The following is a 27891-nucleotide window of genomic DNA, read 5'->3' as shown; positions in this document are numbered from 1 at the left end:
TCCTGCCTTTTTTTTTAAACCCTGAAGAACCTCAAAAGAATGAAACTCATCCAAGCCAAGGAGACATTCATAATTTCACTCTTCTGCAAGAATCAGAAGGGAGATTGTGGCTACCAGATTTCCAAAGTCTCTGGGAAGAATCAAGGAGAAATATTTTCAAGTCTACCGCCCTTCCACTTAGCCACTGCCTGCTTATCAGACAAATATGTACTTGCCTGTTCCATATCAGGGGCCACTGTGTCCCCGGCCCTCTCATTTCAAGGAGTGTGCTTATCACCTAGTTGAAACTTTGTTCCTCTTTTTTATAAAGGCTCTATATTGTTACTGTCAAAAATGCCAACATAACAGAAACACATTACTTACAAAGTGAGACTCCTCATTAATCCTACCTCGAGATTAGGGATTGTTAACATTTGGATGGATATTCTTGCAGAGATTTTCAAGGCCAGCACGAATATATACATGCAACTTTTTATAGAAACCATCCCCTCATATAAAATGTGTCTCCAGGTTCCTAAGGCTTATGGCCCTCCTGGCCCGGCCTTGGAGTGTCGTTCAGCCCTAGGCCTCTCCAAACAAGGCTTTATCACCGACCGTGAAAAATCTTCAGGCTAATCTGTGGCATCCTGCGTGAAATACAGAGAAGAGTGCTCCTGTCTCCAGTTCAGATAAAGAGTGTCCCTGTCACTGCCCTCCACAGTCAGACGCCACTTGCTGCAGCTGTGGGGGAAGATGCTTTCCTTAGATAAAGCTGTCAGCGCTTTACTGGTCTGTTTGCTCCATCAACCACAGAAAGGGCAGTCCATCATGTAATGTCTGCACTGAATTCCCACCCATCCCCCACCCCTCTTTTCTCTTCATTCTGCTTCTCTTCTATTGCCTTTCTCTGTCTTTAAACATGTGTCTGCTTATCTGCTTGTGAGTATTATTTACTCTCTGTCTCTCTGGGTCACTATGTTCATCTCCACTTTTCTTCTGACTCCATCTTTCTCTCTGTATGTTAGTCACTCTCTGCCTCTCTTCTCTTTTTTCCTGACGGCTTCCTAAAGCCCCCCTGAGGTCAGAAGCTTAAGAGAAAGCCCGTACTGAATGTTCCAATCAATTACAAGGACCCAGTGATTGCTCTGACTTTCTGGGTATCTAGTTCAAGGTCATAGAGACAAACTGTGAGAGGAGCCAAGAGTCCTGAAGCAGCTCTCTCTCCTTCTCCCTCCCTTGTGCCCTCGCCCCTCTCTTAAACTCCTCCCTTCTGAGCCTTCTTGTCCTGTCAGCACAGAGATGTCAACCATAGACAATGTGTTTTAGAGTCCATCAGCTCTGGGTCTCCAACCTCCACTTTGCCCCGTACTAACGGAAAACCTTATTAATGACAGCAGATGTTGTTGCACACTGCTCGGCCCCAGGCACTGTCTACATACGTACTAAATCACTTACCCTCACGACCACACTATGGTGGGCCCTATCATTATCCCCATTTTACAGAGTGATCAACCTCAAGCAACATGCCCAAGGACTCCACACCCGGAAGTGTTAGAGCCACTCATACCTGGCCATCCGGCTCCTGGGCCCACCCTCTCGATCACTTTGTGCAGCACTTTGCTCCATGCTTTACTGCCTCTCTTCATTCCCACAAGCCCCGGTTCCTCATCTACAAAACTTAGGCCATAACAGCACTGTGCCCAAGTACTGTGAAGAGACCAGCTCACACGTGAAGTGCTCAGCATATGCCTTGTGCCAGCAAATGTTAACTGTCGTTTGTTGGTAATTTTAGGAATATTACTATCATTCCCACTTCAGAGATAAGGACACAGAAAACTCCCGAGAGGTTGAAACTTGCCCAAATCCCATCAAAGTTCAAACTATGAGACCAGATCTGGTAGAGAGGAAGGCAGGATCCTAATTCAAAGTGGTGGTGGTTTCCCCAAGAGATGACATTGTTTAGTTTTTCTTTGTGCCCAAAGCTAAGCTAATGGATGGTCCATCCCCCAAGCCTTTTGCCTTGAAATCTGTTACTCTTTCCACTAGCCACAGCTGCCTGAAAATGTCTACTAAGCGATCTCACAATCCCTATTATGGTCTATAGTGTTTCCCACTCAACATTTAACACCCAGGCATGGCTGCCCATGATAGAGTCATCATTATTTACATACATATGGACTTCCTCTGTAAGGCATACTTATTAGTGTATTTGCATGGGGAAGGGGGTAGGATTCCCACCCGGTCCTCTTCTTGGGAACCACTTGTGAAGCCTACAAGAATGGCCTTCAGCAGCTTTTTCCTATTGTTTTACCCTACCCACCCCCCACCTTCCATAACTGAATGGTCTTTTGGTGGCTCTCTCCCTGGAATTTGTAATTTTTTTTTAACACAGAAACATAAAAATGGGCTTTATTGGGGTTCATCTTAATGGCAGCACTCCAGGGGAATGTCCATGAACTCCTGATAAAGAGATCCCTGAGGTTGCCCTGGTTCCCAAACCTCTCTGTGTGGTTTTTTAACTCTTTTTGGATTGTATGAGCTGCACAAATATCTTTCCAATAAATTCCTTTTTTTCTTAAACTAGCTCTGGTTGGATTTGTTGCAACCCTGTCTGGTCAGAGCTCTGCAGATTGGGGTGGGTTTCTTCCTGCTGCCCCCTGGAGTTCTAAACCAAGAGCTATGGGGAAGGCCAGTGAACATCTAGTCCATGCTTCCCATTATACAGAAGAAACCGAGGGCCAGAGTGGGCAAGTGACTTGGCTTTACTGACATCTTTTAAATGTTATTTGACTGAGGTAGGAAAGAAAAGAGATATTTAGGCTATGAGACCAAGTCCAGGCTATGCACTCAACTTTAAACTTTATAAGAAACTGAATTTAATTTCTACCACTAAGAAAAATCTGATTTGCTCTAGGTCACAGACTGTGCCAGTGCTATAGCTTGAACCAGAACTTGGCACTCTTCTCCTTCTGTGCTCTGAGACTCTAACAGGGGAGGGCAGAAGGCACGGATCCCAGGAGGCCAAGCTCAGGGACATCTGCCTCAGTGCGGATCCAAACTACTCCCTATTATTCATGTCACAAGTGAAGTACCTAAACATCACACTCTAGTCCAGGGAAGGAAAAATATTCTACACCTGCCTAAGTTTCATCAAAGATTAAAAAACCAGTTCTGTAGGGAAATGGCTTGCATTTAACAGTGACTACATCATTAAGCAAAGTTGTTGCAGTCTTACTTAGCAAATGTGGGTGTGGTCGTGTGTGTGTGTGTGTGTGTGTGTGAGAGAGAGAGAGAGAGAGAGAGAGAGAGAGAATTTTTAAGCCTGGGGTTTTACTTGGTAGAAATGGGAAGAAGAGCTGGAGAAATTGAACGCAGTTGGGCAGGAGAAGTGGCGCAAACAGCTATTTGGTGTAAAGGGCTTTGCTCTCCAGCCAGACTCCTCTGTATACTGACTGCGCAGCCTTGGACTCTTTACCTTCCTTACTGACAAAATGGAGATAGAATGCTCACTCAAAGGGTGATTTTGAGGTAGGAAAAAGTGAGATAATGTCTTTCAAGTGTTTAATATTATAGCTGGCACCTAATAGTGTTAAGTAAATATCAGCTACTATTCTTATTGTTGTTGTTGATTCCCAAGCACAGAAGTGATCATACTGAGAAGCTCTCTCATCTGAGCACATACAAATAAAAGGAGTATTTCCAGGAAGGAGTGACTAAGGCAAATAAAATACATAAGGGTTTTAGATTACATGCAAGAAATAAACTGATGATGGGGCCCATTCAGCACTGTAGGGCCTCTCCTGAGAAGCTGGAAGAGAAAAGAAAAAAAAATGCTTCATCTATCTGCAAGGCTTTAAGTGTGGCCTTGAAGTCAAGGGCACGGCAGATGTGGTTTCAAGGTCCTTTTTTAGCACTTGGTCTCTTATAGCTTCAGGAGGGAAACATTTTTTTTGGCTTCAGCATGCCTAGAAAGATGCTTCAGAAACCAGCTGATCCTGCCAGGGAAGGAATTACTGAAGGGCCCGAAGGCCCTGACCACAAGGAAAACTGGAACAACCTGCGAGGCACTGTTCTGGGGCATGTGAGCCCAAGCACAGCAAGCACTCCAGCTCCCAGGGCTTGGATAAATATAGCGATGCTCTGCTTGCATGTGATTCATTAAGGAGACACTGTGCACAGCTGAGCACTCACTAAATGCAAATGGGGCCCCATATGGCGAGTACAATGCTTTGCACCTCCTCTTCCATGCAGGTACATAAAGCCCCAGCCTAAAATGGAGATGCCAACCTCAGGCCAGCAGCCCAGGGGAGCAGAATCTAACCAAGGCATCCTCAGGCTTGGAAAGATAGCAGGAAGATTCACTTTAGAATCCAGGGATGGTGGGTTTCCAGGCACACCAGGCCCGCTTTGTTTTCTATGCCTTGGCCACTTCCGGCTCCTCTGAGCCACGTTCACAGGCATCCTCCTGATTTCTTCCCTACCTCTTTAAGGCAATACAGAAATTTAGGTAAGACTGTGTGGATTCCAAACTCTGCTCTGACACTTACCATTTGGGTGGCTTTGGCTAAGTTTCTTAGTCTCTCTATGGCTCAGTTTTCTCATTAGTAAAATGATATTAGCCCCATAAGGTGGTCCTACAAGCAAATAATGCATGCAAAGCAACCAGCACAGTGCCTAGCACATAGTAAACACTAAATAAATGCTAGCTATTGTCATACAGTACCATAATTTTCTTCTAGAGCTTCATAAGCATTTTGAAGGGAAAAAAACCCAGCATCTTCATAAAGACAAATACAATTTGTTGAGCACCTACTGTGTGCCAGGCACTGCAGGGTAGATAAATATGAGTAAGGCCAGTCTCCATTCCCAGAGAAATCATGAGGCAGGCCAGCAGGTAAATTACATATTGCCACATAGTGAGAAAAGTTGGATAATAAAAGTTTAATATATTATTGAGCACTTCCTAAGGGTGAGGCACTGCGCTAAATTCTTCACATGGATTAGTTCACTTGGTACAGACTATTATTATTCATATTTTACATATGAGAAAAAGGAAAAGACATTAAAGAGGCATGAAGCAGAGGAACAGAAGAGCAAAGGAGGGAACAAGGGCTCTATCACGGTGACTGCCTACCTGGTGGCACCTCTCTGCCCTCAACAGCCCCCTCCCATTCCACCCCCACAGTTTGTCCTGCTCTCCTTCCTTCCTCCCCAGCAGTCCCATAAATGCCCTGCAGGATTAGGCCTGGGCCCCAGCTTTCCTTGGTCTCCCTCACCTGGTCACATCTTCACCTAAATTTGCTCTTGGCGAGACACATACCTGACTCATTTCACAAGTGCCTGGGAGCAAGGCCAGATTAATTGGAAGCTTTTTAAAATAAAAAATCTATTTTAAATGCCTCTATGATCTGACAAAATTACTCAACAATAAGGTCATGCTATATCATTCTGCTACTTTGCCACACAAGTCAAGAGATACCCCCAAATGTGATGTCAGGCACTGGAGGAATACTATGGAAGGGAGGTCACTTATTTAGTGAATTTCTTTAAAGAATGCTGTGCACTCCTCACAACGTTAAAGCAGACTATCACAGTGACTGAGGGCTCCCTGTGTTTCTCCTCTAAATGTTACTTTTCCAGAGTCTGACCTCATTCTTCACCACCACCACTTGCCTGCTTGCCTCCATGGAGGATAAGCTCCATGCAGGCAGAGTCGCGGCTATTCCGGTCATAATATCCCCACGTCCACGTAGCAATAGGCCTGGAACACCAAAAGGGAGTTTAAACAAATGCATCAACTAATGATAAAGTATTAAATGAATGAACTTCAGCACCTTCAATGTAGCTGTACAGAAATATCTTATGAATCCAGAACTCAAAGCTGTTCAGCTAGTTCTAATGGTATCTGAACTAGATAGTATTAATAGTCATCTTCAGCTATGCAGCCTTATTATTTTTCCCTTGGCTACTAAAACTACTACTACTACTAATAGCTGCTACTTACTAAGCCTTTGCTATGTACCAGGCACTATGCTAACTGCACAAGGTCACCCAACTTGTAAAAGGCAGAGTGAGAATTTAAGTCTGAGTGTGTCTGGTTCCAAATTTCACTCTTAACCACTAGGCAATACTACCTCCAGAGGACAAAGCAAAGTAATAGCCAATTGCCAGGAACTGGAACAAGTCAGGGTGAGTAGGAAAGCATCATTTGCCCAGGGGATGATGTTACAGGATTGTCCAGGGAAGCTAAATGGCTGGCTCTAACTTTTTTCTGTTCAAGCTCTAAATCCAAGGTGACAGCTGGTTTTCCTATCCTCAAGCCAATAATTTGCTCTATTAGAGTAGGTGTAAATTAGTGACTTTACAAAAAGAACCATTAAGCCATTTATGGTTTCAGAAGAGTGATTACTTGGAAAAATCACAACATTCTAAGACCAAACCTGCCTGCCTCTCTGCCTCTCTCTCTCCCCCTCTCTCCCTCCTTCCTCTCCCTCTCTCTCCCCTTCTTTCTCTCTCTCTCTCTCTTCCCCCCTCTTGCTCCCTCTCCCCCCCCCTTTCTGTCTTTCTCACACCCTACTCCAACTTGGGATGAAGAATAATTGTCTGAAAATCATCCTTGCATTTATTGATCCTATTTACAGAAAGAAACACTTGAGTGCACTCAGCAGGCACATTTAAGTCAAAGCAATAGGGCTGGAAAGGATTCATGAATGAGAGGGCCCTCTTCCTGATTCACCCCTTTCCTGCATGGTCATTGTCACCATCCCGACCCCTTCCCCCAACACCAAAGTCTAGAAACCCAAAAGGAATCTGGAATTGCAGATTAAGACAAAGAATTTTGATCCAGTGAATCTAGAGTGAGCCGTCCAGCTCGACAGTGACCAGAGAAATTCTCTTTTGAAGGGTAACAAAGTTGAAACATAAGGCATTATTCTGTTAGAAGAGAAAGAGCAGAGCCAAGTTTGAAAGGGACCATGCAAGGAAGGACTAGTATAACTACCATGTTGCCTGTGTGAATTGTCAAGTAGCCTGGTAGCCCAGAGAACTCCATGAAGACTTCATCTAATTGAGAGAAGCAGCCAAGAGGCAGAGGGCTCAGACCAGTTCCTGGTGTCAACCCTTTTGTCAATAACAGAATTATTTCTCCTCTAAATGTTACTTTTCCAGAGTCTGACATTTGAAGAGGAATCCCCCCTTAGGGCAAACTGCAAAGAAGTTTCAGTAAACAGTCTTCCTCCTATAAATCACCCCAGGGAAGAATGATTTACAGATGAGAGAAGAAAAGACAAACTCAATATGTGGGGATCCTGTTTTGAAAAATGTCTAGGATGAACATACAAAAATTAATGCTGTCACTGAAGAAAAACTGCCTCAGGTGGAAGCATAAACAGCCTAAACAAAAAAATAGAAGTTAACAACATGGAAGAAATGAAAGAAAACAATCCATCCAAAACATTCACTTTACTTTAAAATACGGCAACCCTGTGCAATAAATTAATAGTAAGTAGCTAATAAGACGCAGGCAAAAGCCTTGAAAAGAACTCTAAGTTATGAATAGAGTGTGATGTGTGCCCCGCCATCCTACTGAGAGGAGCTGCAGGCTTTATGTAATTTGGCAAGAAGAACTCAGTTGCATAATTCTGCACTTAAGTAAATTTCTCCATTAGCATGAAAAATGGTATTCAGGGTTTTTCTCTCAATATAATTAGAAATTGAGTGCTCCCAAAACAATGCTCCTAAACAGAAACACACACACACACACACACACACACACACATACACACATACACACACACATTCCCTCCCACTGCTCCCACCCCCGGGTTCCAAGACATATAAAGAAAAATATAGGTTGCATCATTTACTTGAAAGAGAAGCTAATATTCAGTACAGTCTTTCTAGCATTTTCTTTTTAGGCCCAGTTGCTCTAAAAGTTCAGGTACTGAGAAGAAATTGGGTTTGACTGCTTCTCTGACCATTTCTTCTTTCAGTTTTTTAGTGACCTAGGAAGTGTCCATAATATCTTAAATGATAACAGAAAAAATTAAGTTACAGAATGATTACACACACACATAGACACATACACACCCTTAGTAAAAATCTGGAAATCTATATGCAAATTGATAATTTTATTACCTCTTAGAAAAGAGATTGTGTATGTCAACAGTCCCCTTATACAATTCTATGTTATATTATGATTTTTTAAACAAGTAAATGTTACATTTAATTTTCAAAAAAGATATCTACTCTTCCTCTGGGGTGAATGTTTCTTGCCTTCCAGCTCCTTTCTACAATAATCTTTTTCCCCAAAGTCTTTCCTGAATTCTCTTGTTTTCATCAAGGGAAGTAGGGCTGCAGCCAGGGGATCTAGCACAAGGTCAGACAACTAGAGGCAGTTTTCCCTCTACAATTACAGAATCTAAATGCTGATTTTTCACCAACTCCTGGTTCCTGGCATGGACTGCAGCTAGAGAGACAACTGCCCAAGAAATGTCAAGTTATTATTACTCTAAACTGTGGTCATGCCAGGAGCATCTGAACTTTGTCCTTGCAGTCTTGTGGCTTCCTGAGAAGGATAATGAACCCCAGGTTTCCTGCTCTTTTCCACTGAGAGCCTTGACATTTGGTATGTGGAGTTAAATAGAATTTTTAACATTTTCCTTACTAATGGTGCTGGGTTTTAAAATACATATGCAGTAAAACTCTTTGTTTTGAAATCTGGAACACCTGAGGAAGAGTGAAGTTCAAATGTGTCAAGTTTTTCATTACTGAAGACCTCATTTGAGTAGTACAATAGCTGAGAGCAAGGCAAGCCACCAGCAGAGAGCAGTGTGACAGAAAGAGCAGTGGTGTGGGTCTGAGGACTGAGTTCTAAACCAGACTCCAGCTTTAGTGTGTGTTGTGACCATTAGCAGGTTACTTTGCTCTGGGTGCTGGTTCCCTCATCAATAAGTGGACTACATTACCACTGGGGGAAAGCTCCAGGATTCTTCATGGGCTTCCATGGTCAAAGAGTCAGATAGGGCATGCTGATCATCCAAGACCAAGCCTGCTCACCCTGCAGAGTACACCAGCACGGCATATGGCCCCACAGGCACCCTGGGGTAGGTAGTCATGGGTCTCGATGGATCTCTTCACCTGCCAGCTCTCAGTCGCTCATCAAGTCCCATTGATTCCACCTCCCAAAGCCATTTTCTCCCAGCTTTATTGAGATATAATCGACAGATAACATTGTGTAAGTTTAAGTTGTACAACATAACGGCTTGATACATGTATATACTGCAAAATGATTGCCACAGTGAGGTTAGTTGACACAACTATCACCTCACATAATTACAATTGTGTAAGACCTACTTTCCTAGAAACCTTCAAGTATGTAATATGGTATTGTTAACTAGAGTGACCAAAGCCACTTGCTACCCTCCATCTTTATGGTCACCACCTTCATCCAAGGCCCCAGCACGTCTAACCTGTAGGGGGTTCTGAACCCACCTCTCTTCCTTCATTCAGACCCCCTTTTCAATCCATTTTCTACACAATGGTCTGAGGGAGCATTTTAAAAACAAAAGTGTCATATCATTCTCTGTTCAAAATCCTGTAATAGCTCCCCATTTTCCTCAGAATAATGTCCAGATGCCATGGCCTGACCTTCAAGGACTTGGAGATCTTCCTATCCCTCCAGGTGATCGCCTACTACTCCATTCATCACTGAATTCCAGCCACCTTGGCCTTTCTACAGCTCGATTGAGTCAAGCTCCCTACTATCTCAGGGACCTCCTTCCAGCTTTATTTTCACCAGTTACACCCTCCTTCTCTTCACTTGAAATTCCTACTCATCATTCAGGTCACAGCTTAGATGGCACTTCCTCCAGGATGTGGGCACTCCTTCCACCACATGCATCTCTGACCCCATGATGAGATTTGACCTCCTTATTCCAAGCCTTTAGGGCACCTCAAATACCTCCCCTACATTTCACATGCACCCATGAGACTATCTGCTTAATGACATAAATGACTTTCCCAGCTAGACTATAAAATCCCATGAAAACTAGGTCTGAGTCTGTCCAATTGATTGTCGTATTTCCAGTGCCTAGCAGAGTTGTCTACTGGCTACTTAATAAATACTTGTTTGATAAACACTTGATTGCCAATGCAAACTAAACCTCTACCATTAGACAAATATTTCAACTAGATAGAAACTTTAATTATCAACTCAAGGGCTTAAAACAAGAACCAAGTTTTAGAGCCCAGCATGCATGAAACATGTGTTGGTGCTGAATATAAAGAAGAATAAATGCTAAGTGAAAGGCCTTTCAGAAGTTGTAGACCCTAAGGGCAATTCTAAAAAGAGTTGAGAGACACCTGTGTCATGAAAAGCTATTTACCATCTCTAGATTTCCAGATCCTGAGATGACCTGTCACTTAGTAAGAACGGCAACTGTGATACATATTTGGGTGTCAATTTTTATTTCTGTTATAAATTCCTTCACAGCACAGTGACTGGAAGATAGTAGGTCAACAAATGTGTGTGTGTGTGTGTGTGTGTGTGTGTGTGTGTGATCATACTTGAAAGACAAAATACATGGGCAATGAAAATCTGAAGAGATTTGACTTAGTTTGCAAATACAGGGCTAGGTTCCCCAAGGAACCAACGCTTTAGGTGACCCAGGAAAAGAGTAAGAGATGGGGCACCTGGGTGGCTCAGTCATTAAGCGTCTGCCTTCAGCTCAGGTCATGGTCCCAGGGTCCTGGGATTGAGCCCCGCATCAGGCTCCCTGCTCAGTGGGAAGCCTGCTTCTCCCTCTCCCACTCCCCCCTGCTTGTGTTCCCTCTCTCGTTGTGTCTCTCTCTGTCACATAAATAAATAAAATCTTTTAAAATTGAAAAAAAAAGAGAAAAGAGTAAGAGAAAACTGGAAGAGAAGGAGAGGGAAGGGCATTCCACTTCCAGGAAAGCAACCACACAGTTCTTACAGCAGAAGAGAGCCGAGTGGGTCAGAGGGACTGAATGAAGACCCCAGAATCTAGAGTGGGGGAAATCTGGGTGAGTCAGGTGAGAGGAGACAGGTGGGGAGCAGAGGCCAACCCCCACAGACCCTTGCAGGTCATGTGCAGTTTTATCTTCATCCTCAGAGCAATGAGGACAAATTGGGGATTTCAAGAAGGTGAGCACCCAGATCAGGTTTGAACTGTGGAAAGATCATTCTAACTGCAGTAAAATTTAAAGACTTCCATTTCCAACAGTGTGGTATGGTGGACAAAATGCCCTGGAAAACCTCTCAGTAAAAATGACTACCAAAGCTGGATTTTCCAAAATGAGTTGGTAAACTATCAGAAAAGTAAAGAAACCACAGAGGAGAAACACCAAGCAAAAGGGAGATTCTGGGTACTTACAGAGCAATAAAACCAGCTTCTGCCCCCAAGGCATTTGCTCAACCTTAGTGTCCTTACACTTCCATTTAGGTGGCTTCTTGGGGAATGGAAGGAATGAGATCAATCCTACGGCCTGCTTTTTGGAGACCCTTGCATAAAGCTGGTATCCCAAATTGTTCTGCCTTCTTATAAAGGAGGGTGAGAAGTAAATCTATTGCATAAAAGGGAGCAGTGAAGAAACTACCCACTCCTCGGTGCTGGATGGAAAAGGAAAACACATTTCCATTGAGATTTCTGAACCATGAGCCAGTCCTCACCTGGATTTTCTTTTGTTCATGTTTTTGTTTGTTTGTTTTTGTTTTTCCATATTCATGTTCCTTGCCTGGATCCACAAACAGAAATTTTAACTTAAAGGGTTCTCTGGTTGTTAGTGCCCCCATTTTCTTTGGAGGAAAATAAAAACTTTATTTCAAGACTAAAAATATATAACAATGGATAAGGTTCTAAAGAAAGTTAGCTTTAAAAAAATAACGACAAAATGCCCAGGAATCATGATCACCCAAAATGGAGACAGCAAAATCAGACCCACAAAGACTCACCCTACTGAAATTATAAAGAATTATAATTCAAAGAATATAAAATCTCATATTTAATATGCTTCAAAATAGAAAAAGGATGCTTTAAAATATGATTAAGAAACAAAAATTATAAAAATGAAAAATTATATCTGAGTAAGAACTAATGGAATCTCTGAAAATAGTCCAATAATCAAAATTAAAAACTCAGTCAATGAGTTAAATGGCCTATTAGACATAGCTAAGAGAGAAATTAGTGAACTGAAAAACAAATTCAAAGAAATTAGCCAGAATGAATCCCCCAAAACAAACAAACAATAAAAGATAGAAATAATGAGAGTTTATGAGACATGGAGAATATGAGGTCTAACATATATTAGTTGACATTTCAGAAAAATAATAGAATATATGGGAAAAATGCATATATTAAAAAGAATAATTGGGGCACCTGGATGGTGCAGTTGGTTAAGCATCCAACTCTTGGTTTCCACTCAGGTGATCTCAGGTAGTGAGATTGGGCCCCACGTCAGGCTCTGTGCTCAACATGGAATCTGCTTAAGACTCTCTTTCCCTCTCCCACTGCCCCTCCTGCCCACACGCAAGCTCTCTCTCTCTCTCTCTCTAAAATAAATAAATCTTAAAAAAAAAAAAAAAGAAGAAGAATGAGTGAGAATGTTTTTTGGGGGAGGGGGCGGAAACTGGTATTAAAAATACCAAACTCCAGATTCAGGAAAACAAACTTCTAGCTGTATGAACAAACTGATTCTTAAGTAAATCATGGTGAAAGTGCAGAACATCAAAGACAGAGAGGTGATCTTAAAAGCCACCAGAGAGAAGAGAACAGAATGCCAATAAAGGAGCAACAGTAAGACTGACAGCTAACCTTAACAGGTGATCATAATAAAAAAAAAAAAAAAAAGGCAGCTAAAGGTCTATATCCAGGAAAACTTCTTTCCAGCTTTCAGAATAAACTCAGAGTAATTAAACTTGAGAGAATTTACCAGTAAAATTTGCTAATGTTAATTATAAAAGATTTACTTCAAGAAGAAGGAAAACAAATATGGAAGGTCAAAGGTGACACAAGGAGTCAGAACCTTTTTAAAATTGTGATAAAAAACATATAACATAAAATGTACCATCCTAACTATTTTTAAGTATACAGTATAATAGTGTTGATGAACTTTTGTTGGTAAAAACATAAACAGATACTGACTGTTTAAAACAACAATAATGTATAATTTGTGGAGTTATCAAAAAGCTAAACTAAAATCCTGCACAATCTTAGTACAATATTTAAGAGGGAAGTGACAGTGTCTTCTAAAATCCTTCTATTACTCAGGAGGACTATAAAGATATTAACTTGAGATTTGATTAAGTTAAGTATGTATGATAGAATACCTAAATAGCCACTAATAGAATTGGATATAAAATGTAAGTTTCAAATTAGTAAAGAGTAAAAAAGCAAATGAGAAAATTGAAAACAATTCAAAAGGAGAAAAGAAAAAAGAAAACGGACAGAAATATCAGAATGGTGGGGAGGGTTCCCAGCTAAGATGGTAGAAATAAATTCAAAAAATAAGTGATCACAATAAAATCTAACACTGCTTTTTGATGAACATTGTTATCAAATTAGTAATAGGAAGGGACTTCCTAAAACTGATAAAAAGGCATCTAGTTTTTTTAAAGCCAATACATAATATATATCACTATTTTAATTTAACACTGACCTAGAATCCTAGCCAATGCAGTCAAATAGGGAGAAAAAGAACTAGGATTAGAAAGGGAGAAACAAAACTTTCCATACTTACAGATGTTTTAACGATCTACTTAGGAAATTCAAATGACTCCAAAGCAAATAGATGATAGGAGGACAAGGACTGAAGCAGCCAGACCATTAGAGAAAGTAACACAGTACGGTAGGTGTGAGATGATGATAACTTTGATTAGGAAGTTGGTAGGGAAAATGGAAAGATGTGGATGGATTTGAGAGACATTTAGGAAGGGAAAGGTTGAGATTTGAATGTAGATTATGTGGGAAGAAACAAAAAATGAGGTGTCACAAAAATCTTATTTCTTTTGCCTTGAGCAACATGCTGGATTGTAGATCAGTGTGACAAGGGACATCATGAGTTTGGTTCTGGATACACTAACTTTGAATCGCCTTTGAGATATGAAAGAGGGAGACAGCAAGTAAATGACTGGACAGAGAGATGTGGAACTCAGTGAAAAGGTCAGGCTGGATTTCTGGGTTATCTGCATAGCAATGGGAACTGATTTGGATTCATTCACCTAGGAGAGGGAATTGAGTAAAAGGAGGTGCAGGCCAATCATCAGGACCTCTGAAGAGTCTGAGAAATATGAGGAATACAAAAAGAGTTCTGTGTTGTAGAAGCCAAGACAAGAGCATTTCGGAAGAGACAGGTCAGCAGCAATAAAATGCTGTGGCTCATGCTACTTGGGATATCCTTAATTGTTGACATAATAGTATTATCTGTGGCTTATTCACGAAATATATTTGATTATGGGAAAGCTCTTCATTTTTATCACCCAAGACCAGTGGCTCTTCCCTCCCCCCAGAATGACCATCTGATAGAGAATCAGGAAGTAATAATTAAGGATACTATTTAGCTCGGCAAATTCTGATTTGAAAGAACATCCCTCTGAGAAGAAAGTTTACTTGTACATGAGTATGCGTCTATACATAGTGCACTCTGATGATCAAATTGGACGACTTTATATTATCTGCTACATTGGGTAATATGGGTCTTTAGACTCATACATTAACTGATAATTGAGAAGGGATTATAATCATGCACTTTAAAAAATTATCCAAAATTGCAAACCAAAAATTCATGGTGGCTGAAACATATATGGCTTTAAAAAGTTGTAAATGTTGTGATTGTAAGACAGTGATGCTTAGCAAAGTTGAGAGATTGCAGGAGAAACTAAAGGGGCTCCTCAATGATCTGAAGAGAACGGGCTGTGTCTGTCCCCAGTCTAATTAGAGAGTGGGCAGCAACCATCATGCGTGTCTTATAGGAGGCAATGAAAGAGGCTAGTAGGAATATGAAACACACACTTTTTAATTTTAAATACAGAATTATTATAATCCAAAAAACAAAGGCTTTGCAGGACAATATGCACTCTGTTTGAACTCAGAGCCCTTCAGGGGCTGCATAAGTAACAGGAGTGGACAATTCTATCCCTTCCCAATGAGCTGTTCAATTTAGGTACCACTAATCAGTCACAGCTCGCTGTACAGCCACCTCTAAATGCAGCCTCAGTGTCCTCATCAACACAAGTCCAGGCAGCCACCACCAACTCATCCTGGTGACACATGACACCAACCTTCCTCACCAGCTGTGTCCGTGCACTATCTGGAATGCTAGCATTTCAGGTGAAATGCCTACAGAGGCCTTGACTACACACTGAGAATAAATCCTGCAGGGCGGGCTCTGCAGTTCTCTCCACAACCACCTTCCTCCTATTCTCCCTTTTGTTCACTATCCTTCAGCCACGCTAGTCTTCTCTAACTTTCCAGAAAACTTCAAGTTCTTTCTTATTCAAGAGCACTTGCTTAGAGTTTTCCTCCATGAAGGACCCTTCCCTCCCTTGTGCGGCTGGTTCATTAGCATCCTTCATATCTCAGCTGAAATGTCACTTCTTCAGAATCCACACAATGAATAACACTATGAGGTAATCCCGACATTAGATGAAGTAACTAAGGCAGAGGTTAGGTCATTTGCCCAAGGTTACACAGGTAGTTAGTCACTGGGATTCTTCACCACTACACTGTACCATCTATCTCAACTACTTGCTTATTTCCCTTCCTGGAATTTATTATGGTTTGCAACTACTTGGTGTATTTGTTTGCTTTGTGTGTGTGTGTGTGTGTGTGTGTGTGTGTGTCTTCCCCCATACTGTATAAGGGCAGAATGAAGACTGTGCTACATCTGTCTTGTTCATTGCAATAACCTAGGATAGAACTTGGCCAAATAATAAGGCTCAAAAATATTTATTTAATGAATCAATGAACTGGATTGAATTGAATTAATGTATCTTTGCAGTCAGCTGCATTAGGAGAGTAGATCTGAGAGACAGACAGACTAGTTTGGAGACCTGAAGGGCAGTGACCATATATGCCTCATAATTAAGTCCTCTTTAATTTTCCATCCACCCCAAAGACACAATAAGCCACAAGCCGGAGAACTGAGCAGTGTATTATTTACTATTAAGGAAATAAATTCCACTTTGAGGTGATGCTGCCTCAAATGCATTTGAAGCGGATCACCAAGTACACCTAGTCACCCTGATTCAGTTCAGCATCCCTGACAATTACCGTTAGCTTGGTGAATTTCACCCCTCTGGCAAACTAGACCCTTCATTATCTTGCATGCTCATATTTAGTTACAGGAGGTTTGCAAACAGATTTCCTAAATCTAGATATTTATTCAGTAAATTGATCTCTCACGCAAGTCATTCTCTGAGGAACTGTCAGCCTCGGCATTTGACAGAACCAGCCATTTTTTGCACAAAGGCAAGAATTCTGCCAGCAAGTGAGCTTCTAGATATCTAACAAGGAGTTAACAAGAAAAGGAAATTGTCTACTGCTTCAACCTGGAAGAATGAATATCTTGTGTCATCCATGGCTCTTCCCTTAACTATCTACAGCATAGATAGTCTTGTTCTGCAAAATTAAGCCATTTAAAGGGACAATGGAAGCAGACAGCCAGTGTCTTACCCTTTGCTGTCAGCAAAGTGTGAGATCAGCACCCAATAGGAAAGAGTTTACTCAGCCTCTGAAGGATCGGCCAGGGGAAGCCAATCTAGGATTACACCCCGGCAAAGGACAATCCACAGTGTAGGTAATTCACATGAAGATGATGGGAAATCGATAGCACCTCAAAGCCCTGATCCCTCTGTCTCTTTAGGGTCTTCAACTGGATATTAGGAAAGATGCTAAGCTCTGGGGAAGGGCTGGCTAATTCACCAAAGACCTCCTCACTGCAAAATATCTTGCCTCTGATCAGTTTTCAGTCCCCATGACTTTGTGGTAGCACACTGACATTGCTGACACTTCCTCTTTGAAACGCTCTCTTTTCTGGCTCCTGAATTACCAGTCTTCCTGCTTCCCCTCCTAAGTCCCTGATCAGCCTTCCCTGGGACTGCCCCCCGCCCCCATACATCCCTTCAACATGCTAATCTCCTGGGCTTCATCCTGAGTTTTATAGCATTGCTCACCTTGTGCTATAGCTTCAAATACCTCTTTGGATCAATTTCTACCAAAACTGTATTTCTAGTCTTTACTCTCCTGAACTACAGATTTGTATCTAACTACCTGCTATACATTTCTGTTGGGCTATGTCAATAAACATCTCAAATTTTACCAAAACACATCTTCTCCCCAAAACTTCTCCTCCCCTGTATTCATCATGCTGATGAGTACTGTCTATCAAATGGGTCACAAAGTTCAACCTCAGATCAGCTGATCTGGCCCTCTCCTCCAGCTTCACTCCCACCCACATTCCATCCTGCCATTTATACACCTTATCTTCTTCCTCTCCTTCTTCTCCAGCCCCCACTATGACTGCCTTAGCTCAAGTCTTCTTGCCTGGATCACTGCAGCCACTTCATTATTAACTTCCTGCCTCCCTTCCTCTACACCAATTTCCACACACTCATCTTTCTTCCTCAGTGATCTTTCTAAAAGATGAATCTAAATCACGTAGATCTCTTGCTTGCTTGTTTGCTTGCTTTATTTATTGATTGATTGATTCATTCATTCATTCGTTCATTTATTTATGAGAGAGAGAGAGAGAGCAAGAAGGGCAGAGGGAGAGGGAGGGAGAGAATCTTAAGCAGGCTCCAAGCCCAGGGAGGAGCCCAACGCGGGGCTCGATCTCACAACTCTGAGATCATGACCTGAGCTGAAACCAAGAGTTGGACACTTAACTGACTGAGCCCCCAAGGCACCCTTGTAGATCCCCTGCTTTAGAACTTCAATGGCTCCCACTGCCAAAAGCAGGGGTTTCCAAACTGCTCCATGAGAAAAAAAAAATGTAAGCATGATTCTCAACAGATGCTTATTTATTTATAAATTATATCCAAGTATTATTCTAATTATAAGTCAAGTGTTTATAAAGTTTAATTTCTTCCTCTTGGAAGAAAATAAAGGAATTTTCATCTTTTTACCTGATCCCATTGGATGAGTGTGTGCACCCGCTGGAGCGCTCTGAGGACGGAGGGCAGCATTTATGCTGATCTCCCCTGGTGGAGAGGGTGACATCACACTCCTCGGTTTGGCATGCAAGGTGTTCACCGTCCAGCTTCAACCTACCTCACCAGTGGCATCGTCCCCATGCTTCCACCAGCACGGCTTCACCCACCAGCCACTCTTCCCCACACACATGCTGCTCACGGACACAGCACAAGGGACGTAGGCTCCGATGTCACAGCCCTCCCTGCCAACGTCTGGCTGTGCGACCTACAGTCACTTCCTCTGTGTTTCTGAGCCTCAGTTTCCTCTTCTGTCAAATAAACATTATCATACCTATACTTCCCAGGGTTGCTGTATGAAGTGAGGCAGAGTGAAAAAGTGATCCAAGGCCAAGCACAGAGGAGAGGCTTCAGAAACAGTACTCTGGAGTGGCAAGAGTAATCAGACGTTGTATTCCACACATTGTTCCCTCTACTTGGAATCTGTGATTCTTCTCTCTTCCAATGTTTAGTTTTAAGTACCACCTCCTCTGAGAAGAATTACTGATCCTCCCGAGGTGGAGTTTGTCATTTAGACCTGTCTGCTCCCTGAGCCTCAACAGCATCATGTCGTGGAACTGTGATTTGATTGCTGGGATGCATATCCAGCATGCCCTACTGCATTGCTGCTACTTGAGGAAGCCGTAGTTATTAATTTCAGAGTCCCCAGCACTTAAAGTGCCTAGCATATAATAGGTTCTCAATAAATGTTTACTAATATTTCTATATGCAAAGGGAAAAGAGGTCTATTTAAAAATGCATGCACATGCACAATTTCATGTTACAATGACGGCTACTTACTTCATGGTTTACAAAGCACTTCCACATATGTTTGTAATAAACAAGCTGTTAGCTCCCCCTCAGCACTGTAGCAACTCATAAAATAGAAAATAAATTAAAGAGAAGTAACTGTTTGACAATATCCCTTTGATGACAGTTTTCTCTTCCACCCTGATCGGATGCCAAGTTAATGTTATCATAAAATAATTCCATTAACTGCAATTGTGCAGTTTACTGAGCCATTACTGTCATCAAAAAGTGAAATTATATTCAAAACCAAAAACAGAGGCTTACATAGGAATAAATGGCATTAACATGCAAACAAATTATACGCAGGAGAAACAGGAATAGCAATGTGATGGGCATTCCAGCCCATGCTCGGTATAAACAGATGATTACATTTAAATATTTATTCATACATGAACAATGAAAACAAATCACATTGGCAAGTGCCTTCCAGTTAAATTCATATTTGTTTAAAAAGGCAGAGGCTTATGTCTTCCCTCTGACTGCAGGCTACATTGGGCCTGCCTGAGCTTTATTCAGACAGTCTTGCTGCCTAACATATGCATGACCAGGAGGGTGAACTAGTATATAATATTTACATAAGAAGAAACTGAGCTGCTGGGAGGGCGAGGTGGAGGCAGAGAGGGGAGATAGGCAGAATAGAGCAAGATGCAAAATAAAATGCAAAAGAGAGCATCAGAGAACATCTGATCACCTGATGCTGAAGGCAAGCAGAGAAAGGGCAACCATGTCTGGCTCTGGATAAAGTGAGCCAGACTGGGAGTGTCCACCGGTGGCATGAACCATGCTCCTTGGATGCCTATGTTGATGGAGTGGAAGCCCCATGCAGGTGGATGGCACTGTGCACACCATGGCCATCCTTCCTGGCTCCCAGGTGAGGGCTGGGGAGCAGGATGACTCCTGAGACACGGCAGCTCCTATCAGGGTGTTAGTGCATTTCTCTTTCCCTGACTAGTGACTCCTTCAAGGAGGGTGAGTTACCTGGGCTGGCCTTGTGTCAACTCTTCTTTCTTCATTCCTTGAGAGGATAAAGTCATGTTTGCCTGGATAGCTTTGCCATAATGGCAAGGACTCCTTTGCTGACAACTTCTGCTCCAAGTCATCTTTTTTTTTACGGAAGTCCTACTGTGTTTAGGGATGATAGTCCCTAAACCTGGGCAGCCCTGTGCCTCTCTGCAGCCCTGACAAGACCCAGTAAGTCGATCCTTCCAGGAGGAGCTGTTCTTGCTCAGGACAGCTCCTCATCTTGGCCAACCACACTTTACACTTGCATGGCCCTTCAAAAGTTCTGGTTCTTAAATTTGCTTAATCAGATGAGGTAGAATGTGAAGCCTTACTCTGCTAATTCTTAGCTGTGTGACCTTTAAGTTTGAATCAAAGCTTCAGCTTCTTTATCTATGAAAGGGGATAGAAAGGGTGTCCCATTTCACATTGAACAAGTGTCAATTGCTGCCATGAGCTGTTCTCAGTACAAAACAAAGACAGGAGCTTTGGAGCTGACATTCTAGCAGTAAACAAAAGCATAATTAATTATCGTCTAGTATGTTCACATGTGATTAGTTCTATGAGGAGGGAAAAAAAGACCAAAAACAGAGTGAGAGGGAGGGGAATCAGAAGTTGCGATTTTCAATAGGGCAGTAAAGGAGACATTTAAGCAAGGATGTGGAAGAGGAGAGGCAGTGAGCAAGCAGATATGAAGGGAAAGGCGCCCAGGCCCTAGGTCAGGAGCTTGAGCCACGGCAAGGAGGCCTGTGTAGCTGGCATGGAGTCAGTGAGGACTTGGATGAGATGAAGTGGGGAGATGAGGCTCTCCATAGGATTTTTATGAAGACTAATGGAGAAAATAAGTGAAATGCACTTAGCAGGTAATAATCACCGTGGCCGTGGCGGCTTGCTCTGCAACAGGCACCGTGCTAAGTGCCTGACACCCATTAACTCATTCAGTCTGCACCACAACCGGAAAGGGTTTTCCCATGCGTGCTTGTTTTATACACAAGGAAACTGAGCTTGAGGCACACTACATAATCTGCCTAAGGTCACAAACACTAGTAAATGGTGGTGGTGGGGTGCCAGTGCAGAATTCAAACCCAAGTAGCTAGCTCCAAAAACTGTGCCTTAAACCACTGAGCTGACTGCCTCTCACAAGCAGAGGCGGTGGGGATAAGGGAGGTGAAGGAGGAGTGTGTGGATGGAAGAGCAGCCCCAGGAGACTGGGAGCACACGGGGAAGGAGAGGGAAGCAAGAAGTGAGTAAGCAGGTCCTTAACAAGAGCAGGAGGCAGGATACAAAAGCAAAGACAGGCAGCACAAGCAGGGAGCAGGGAGCTGGGTACGTGGCTGCTTGAGCCTAAGGGGCCTGATCACACACACCGCAGACACAAGCAGGGGCCAGCCAGTGGGCCAGCAACAGGCCAAGGGGAATTCATGGAACCATAAAAGTCCCTACATTGTGATCCACAAAAAGCAGACACCTGGCAAACATATCCCTTCCTCCATGAAAACAAATACACAAACAAGCAAACAAAAACAACAAGAAAGGTTTAGGATGCCATAAACTGTAAGCCAAATTTTGGGCATGGATCAAGACACCATCTATTAATTTAAATCTGAGTTTTTGAAATAAGCCCCTTGCTGTCTTGCCTAGGTAAAAACATGGGAGCAGGTAACATTTGTTACGTTTATGAAATTAAGTACCAGATACTACATGGATAACTTTGTACGTGTAATCTCATTTCATCATCAAAACACTAAGAACTGGTTTATCCCCATTTATGGATGAGGAAACTGAGGCTCAGACAGGCCAGGTCACTCAGTAAGCTGGGCGCAGGGACAAACATACGACTCCCTCCCAGGTCTGTCTAGTGTGAACACTGACCGTCACTGAGTCAACACGGACTAACACAACATGAATATAATCGCTGCTCCACATTTCCCCCCATACTTTAGCTTATGGCAGCATTAGGATTTGTAAGGAACACAGACAAGTGGGAGCAAATCCCACTATAGCACCGTGCTCTGGATTTTCCCTCTTGTAGAGAGCCATCCTTATAGAAGGGCTGCAGCCTTATTTCTATGTGCCTGACCAGCAGGAAGGGAAGCTTTTCAGTGTGCTTATCATGTGACTCAGAGAAGCATAGTGTGCTCTGGACTCTGAATAATTCCACAGCTCAGAAATCTTGGGGATCAGCTCAGCTGGTTGTCTGAGCTTCAGGATAGAAAGAACTGCAAGGAATTTTATAAAGAAGCTCAATGCCTAGAAGATAATCACTTCAGCCCTTTCTGACTGTTTCTCACTATGCTTTATACCTCCCAGAGGCTTAGTCATTCCAGAAAACCCTAATGGATAATGGTCATATTGATGGCTACCAACCATCTTTTGGACACACTTCCTATATTTTTAAGCCTGCCTCCCTATGGCAAAAACTTGAACCTGCTCTGTCAGCTTTCATTGCAGCTATGGCACAGGTAGATGCCCAAAGACACCTGCCGCAGACTTTGACTCAGGAGCCAGTGACATAAGGAGAGGGGAAAAGAAAACCACATTATTTGACTATGTGATAGAAATAAATAATCCTTAAGAAATCCAATCTTTCTCAACAACTTCTTTTCCTCCCTTACCCAACCGCATCCTGCATATTGATACAGGGTAATCCTTAGCCCTTGCAAGCACTCATGTGCAGTATGTGCAAAGAAGAATGGCAAGGGAACAGCTAATGGGAGCTAGATCAGCTGAATTATGCACAGGAGGAAAGAAGACAAAGAAATAACAGGAAACAGGAACACAATACCAGACACAATAAGTCCCCAAAGCAATAATTATATTATGATTTCCCACCAGCTGGCTTAGAAATTTCAAACCTTCTATTTTCTAGTTTCCCAAGTAAAAGGCTCTCCTAGTATGGGGAAATACCTCCATTGCTTCCCTATGTCCTTGATGCTGCACTAGAGAGCAAGTCATTGATAAAGATTCTAAAATGAACAAGACACAGGAAAACTACTACCTTCCCTCAGCATGAGGTCTTAGACCTTTCTTGCAGGTCAGCCTACACTTTGTTCATGAGAAAGAATTCAAGATTGGGCTTGGATTATCTTAGAGGCATCTCTTCTGACCAAAGGCATCTCTTAGCCCCCCAAAATGCACCTTGTCCAATAGGTATTTCATGAATATCCATGATGTTCTATATGCTCTGCTGGGGATACAGCAAGAAATAACAGAGCACCCCACTCCTTAAGAAGCCAAAAGTCACTTAGAGTTCCAGCAGCACTGAATTTACACTGAATGAAGAGCTAGAGATTCTGCAGGATGACATGCCTTGAGGCAGAGAAGAAAACAAATGTACAAACACTCTTTGCTCCAGCAGAGGGAAGAGGCAAAGACTAAGAGAGATAGGACAGAAAGAAAGAAAGTGGGGGGAGGTAGGGAGGGAGGGAGGGAGGGACGGAGGGAGGGAGGAAGGAAGGAAGGAAGGAAGGAAGGAAGGAAGGAAGGAAGGAAGGAAGGAAGGAAGAAACAGTAAAATAAATAAACCAAAAGAAAAAACTGGGGCAGAAGATATGATAAATGAAGAATATATGTTCTTGTAAATCTAAAGTTCTCACTTGCAAGATGAGATAAGATATCCTTGCCTATTAATCTGGAATTAAAATGTTTGAATCCTTGAACTCCTCCAAGAAACTCAATCTTTAGAAAGACCCACTGGTTTTCAAATAATTGACACGTATCTCTCAAACATGGAAGAATACCCCTAAGACTTTAATACACAGTATCTACTTTGACTAACTGGCAAATGAGAGGAAACAGATACTTCACTTTAAGAATAAGGGTTGTTGGAGGGAGGTGGGTAGGGGAAGGGCTAGATGAATGATGAGTATTAAGGAGGGCATTTGTTATGATTCACTGTTGTATCTAAGTGATCAATCACTGAATTCTACTCCAGAAACAAATATTATACTGTATAAAACTGCCTAAAATTTAAATAAAAATAAATAAATAAAAGTAAATTTATTTTTTAGTAAAATTAAATTTAAAAAATAAAATTTAAAATTAAAAAAAAGGAATAATGCACATGACATGGTTTTGTGACATGGTTCAAGACATTCATCTCTTCCAATTCTCACCTGTAATCTCAAAGAATGTTTTAGGAGAATCCAAAATGATTCATATTTCAGATGCCTTGTCGAGTATGAAACTTTTGTAGCCCATCGCCCATCCATTATCATGGTCAAAATGATGACTACAGATCTCTACTTTCTCCAACGAAACAAGTCTATACCATATGTGGCTGACCTAGCACATGGCTCCAGAGGTACACATGAAACCATGACCATACAATCTGCATATTCATTTCCTTGGTCAGACTGTTTAAAACCTTAGCACATGACCCTTAGCACAGGACCCAGAGACAAGATCTAGAGAGACAGAGACTATCCTGATGACATTGAGTATCTGGATCCGGTCATGCCTGAGGCCAACTATCTTCTGGATTTTTAAAAAATGTGAAATAAAATAAAAGTCCTACTCTGCCTAAATCAGTTTGAGTTGAATGCTCTTCATTTGCATTGATAAAAATCCAGGCAATACATTCCATGTATGTTTTCCCATCACACACAACCAACTTGATCATACATATATTCACAACTAATTGCCTGCCTAACTGCCTTATAGCCAGGATGAACATAAATTCTTCTTTTGCAGGTTGCATTTGAATGCCTCTATCTCCGAAGCCCTCCAAAAGAACAGCTAACCTCTGTAATACTGCTCATCAAACATCAAATCTCTTAGGTGTTCTAACATGTCAGCTCAATTGTTGGCTACTAGGATCTCAAGGACAGACAGATCAACTGCAAATACCAGCTCATCTGTCATGCACAACCTCCTAGAGCCAAATAACTGTCAAACTCCCCAAGTTCTGCTCTCTCCACTCCCAGCACCTCTATCACTGAAGATTCCTGGAAAGTTTTCTATCTCAAATCAAATGAAGAATGATAGATGAAACACAGAAGAGGCGCAAATCACAAATTAAGTTCATTGGATGAAACATAACTCTATAACATGTTAAGATTTATATTTTTCCCTGAATGAGCTTAGAGGGAACAATTATAACCTATTCATAACTCTATGTTGGATTTTTAAGTTGTTTTTGATCAATGGCTGGTTGTAATTTTATAAAAGAATCTCTCCAGTGACACAAATACTATTGTATCCCAGAGGAACTGCAGAACTAATCAGTCACTCTTACATAACAAGCACTCACTGTGAAAATAATGTCCTCGACCGAACAATGAACTTGAACACATATTCCAAAGCTTTCAGAGTTCTTAGGATCGGCTCACATTGCTCCCCTCTGCTGGAGGTATCCAAGTAAGTCTTCAGCACTGTCATCAATTTCCTGAATAAGGGATTATATTTTCAAAATACATCTCTGTCCAGCCTACAATGTGATCATTAGTTTGCTCCATAAATCATAAAGCATTCAATCAAAGGTTAAAGGTGGTGGTATAGCCAAGCTTACTCACTCGTTTGCAGCCATAAAAATAACTCTGCTTTATATATATATATAAATTTATATATAAATTTATATATAAATTTTTTATATATAAATTTATATTATATATATATAATACAGGGAGTGAATAAGTATTTCTTGCCCATAGAAAGCCAGCAAAGGAAAAACTAGTGAGGAAAAAAAAAATCTTTTGGCTAGGAGAAGTAGTCACAATCAGAATATGAGTAGGAATAATGGTGGTGAGAATGCTCTTTTCAGCATTTCCTTCCTACAGAAAATGTTCTAATAATATTATGGAATTCCCTTGCTGAGAAACTTTCCATGTTTCTTCATTACCAGCCAGGCAGACTTCAAACTATCCAGCCCAGCTTTCAAGGCTGCTTTACAAACTGGCTTCTCCCAACCTTTCCAGTATCACCTCCCATCTATAACCATCAGCCCCCTATACCCAAGTTATAATAGGCTACCTGGCCTGTGTGCTTTCTCCTCCCTAGCCTCTGAATCCCAGTGTCTACCACAAGTAGCTGCTCAATAAATGATAGCTGACTGACTGAATGAATGAATGCTTTCATGTACTTCTACCACAATAAAATATTCATTCTGACCTATGGGTTTGCATATTTTTATTTAATCCAAATAACCCAGCATAGATGGGGTTTTATCAGTAAAGGGAGAACTCACACAGCCTGGTACAAAGGAAAATACTCAAGTTCCTTGTGCCCTAGGCATCCTGGCAGGGCAAGTAAGAGGTGCACAAGAAATCCCCATATGTACAGTAACTTACTTGTAAGCCAAGGTCGCACTGAAATGCTGTTGAATGTAAGCCTCCAGAACGGTATTGAAATGCTGGAATTTTCGGTCAGCAATGAGTCCTATTATGTAGATCTGAGGAAGATTCAAAGAATCAGTATTTGGGGGTCAGACCCAAGGCAGGAAGCCATACTCACATGGCATAACTGAACCTCCAGCAAAATGATTTTGCTCAGGAATTAGCTCATGAATATATTGTTAGTCCTTTTCATTAGTCCTCTTCTAAAAAGCATTCCATGAAGTGTGCTACAGGGTGTCGTAGGATAAAAGTGTTTCATGGTCAGATAAGTTTGACAAATCTCAGGATATCATTGTTGGACTGACTTCTTTACTGCAGGGTTCTTAGAGTCTTTAACATATCTACATGCATTGTGAATCTCTGAGAGGGTCATACAATGTCCAGCACGTCCCTAAGAGTTATTTAATCCAAGGATCTTTTTTGTCACAAAGCATCTTTCTTGAGGGCTAGCTTTCCAAGAGACCTTCTGGGAAGCACTGGATTAAGTCACAGCTGTCTCCAAGTAATCTCTTTAAAATGTAAATGTCACTGACATAAGTAGTTAACATACTGAACTTTATTGATATCCTAGTGTGGACATGACACTGAAAAAACATGAGTTGGGACAGAGAGGAGGAAGAAACCATTTGGGAAGATGGAAGAGGAATGGTCGGGATGGAGGGCCACCATAAAACATTCTGGTGGCCAGGAGGATGTAATAACACTGGTAACTTGGAGACTATGAGAAAGAAGAAGATAGGAAACATTTTGGATACTTCACGACCTGGCCAAGGACTAGCTCCCAGCATTCATGGAAAGCTGAAGCCCTTATTCATGGTATCCAGCTTCACGTACTTGCAACCAGTGCCAATATGACATCAACACTTAAAATTCCCCTTTTACTCACCCTGCCATGCTTTCAAATGAACTAGAAACAAACAAAGAAACAAAAACCCCAGCGGCTCATTCATTCATTGCTCTGGTTGCTGAAAGTTACAATGCCTCCAAAAAATTTCATGAAAAGGACCACAAAGGCCACAAGTTCTCAGTGTTCTCACAGTGAGACAGACATTGATGTCTAATGTCACTAAACATCTTTCCCCTCTTTCTTACCAAAGCATCAAAGACGAGGATATCATACTCATTACTTTGAGAATGCTCCATCATGATATTGAAGAGGGCATCCAGAGTATCCTGGAGAAACTGGACAAAATAATGAAGGTCACATTAAAAAACAGTGCAGGTGACCCAGAAATCCCACTCATCAGTGTATCCCCAAGAGAATGAGAGTACACATCCACCACATGCTGCATTCAAAAGGTCCAGGGAGCTTTCTTCACAAGAGCCAGAACTTGGAGCACCCAATTGTCAATGAACAGCATGAATGAACATATGGCGGCATTTTAATACTACAGAATACTCCATAGTGATTCAAAAAAAAAATAGAGCAAACTACTTCTACATGCAACAATGAGGATAACCCCCATGAGAATTGTGTAGAGTAAGATAAGTCAGACACAACAATGTACATTATTTATTACTCTATTTTTATGAAATTCAAGAACAGGCAAAAAAAATCTATCATGGTAG

The 27891-nt window shown here is 41.7% G+C and overlaps 1 protein-coding gene across 2 annotated transcripts in view; it reads right to left on the bottom strand.

Moving 5' to 3' along the window:
• Positions 1–27891, bottom strand: part of DOCK2 (dedicator of cytokinesis 2) — a 475105-nt gene that overhangs the window by 304577 nt on the left and 142637 nt on the right. For both annotated transcript variants that reach the window (XM_032403689.1, XM_032403690.1), the window contains 3 exons: positions 27415–27504; positions 26278–26378; positions 25242–25376 (listed from right to left, as the gene is read on the bottom strand). In XM_032403689.1, the coding sequence (XP_032259580.1) occupies positions 25242–25376; positions 26278–26378; positions 27415–27504 (326 nt within the window). The remainder of the gene's footprint in view (positions 1–25241; positions 25377–26277; positions 26379–27414; positions 27505–27891) is intronic.

Source organism: Phoca vitulina, unplaced genomic scaffold, assembly GCF_004348235.1.
Source record: "Phoca vitulina isolate PV1807 unplaced genomic scaffold, GSC_HSeal_1.0 scaffold6, whole genome shotgun sequence".
In the NCBI taxonomy this organism is placed as follows: domain Eukaryota; kingdom Metazoa; phylum Chordata; class Mammalia; order Carnivora; family Phocidae; genus Phoca; species Phoca vitulina.
Note: the sequence above shows the minus strand (reverse complement) of the source record. Positions and strands in the feature narration are given on the sequence as shown.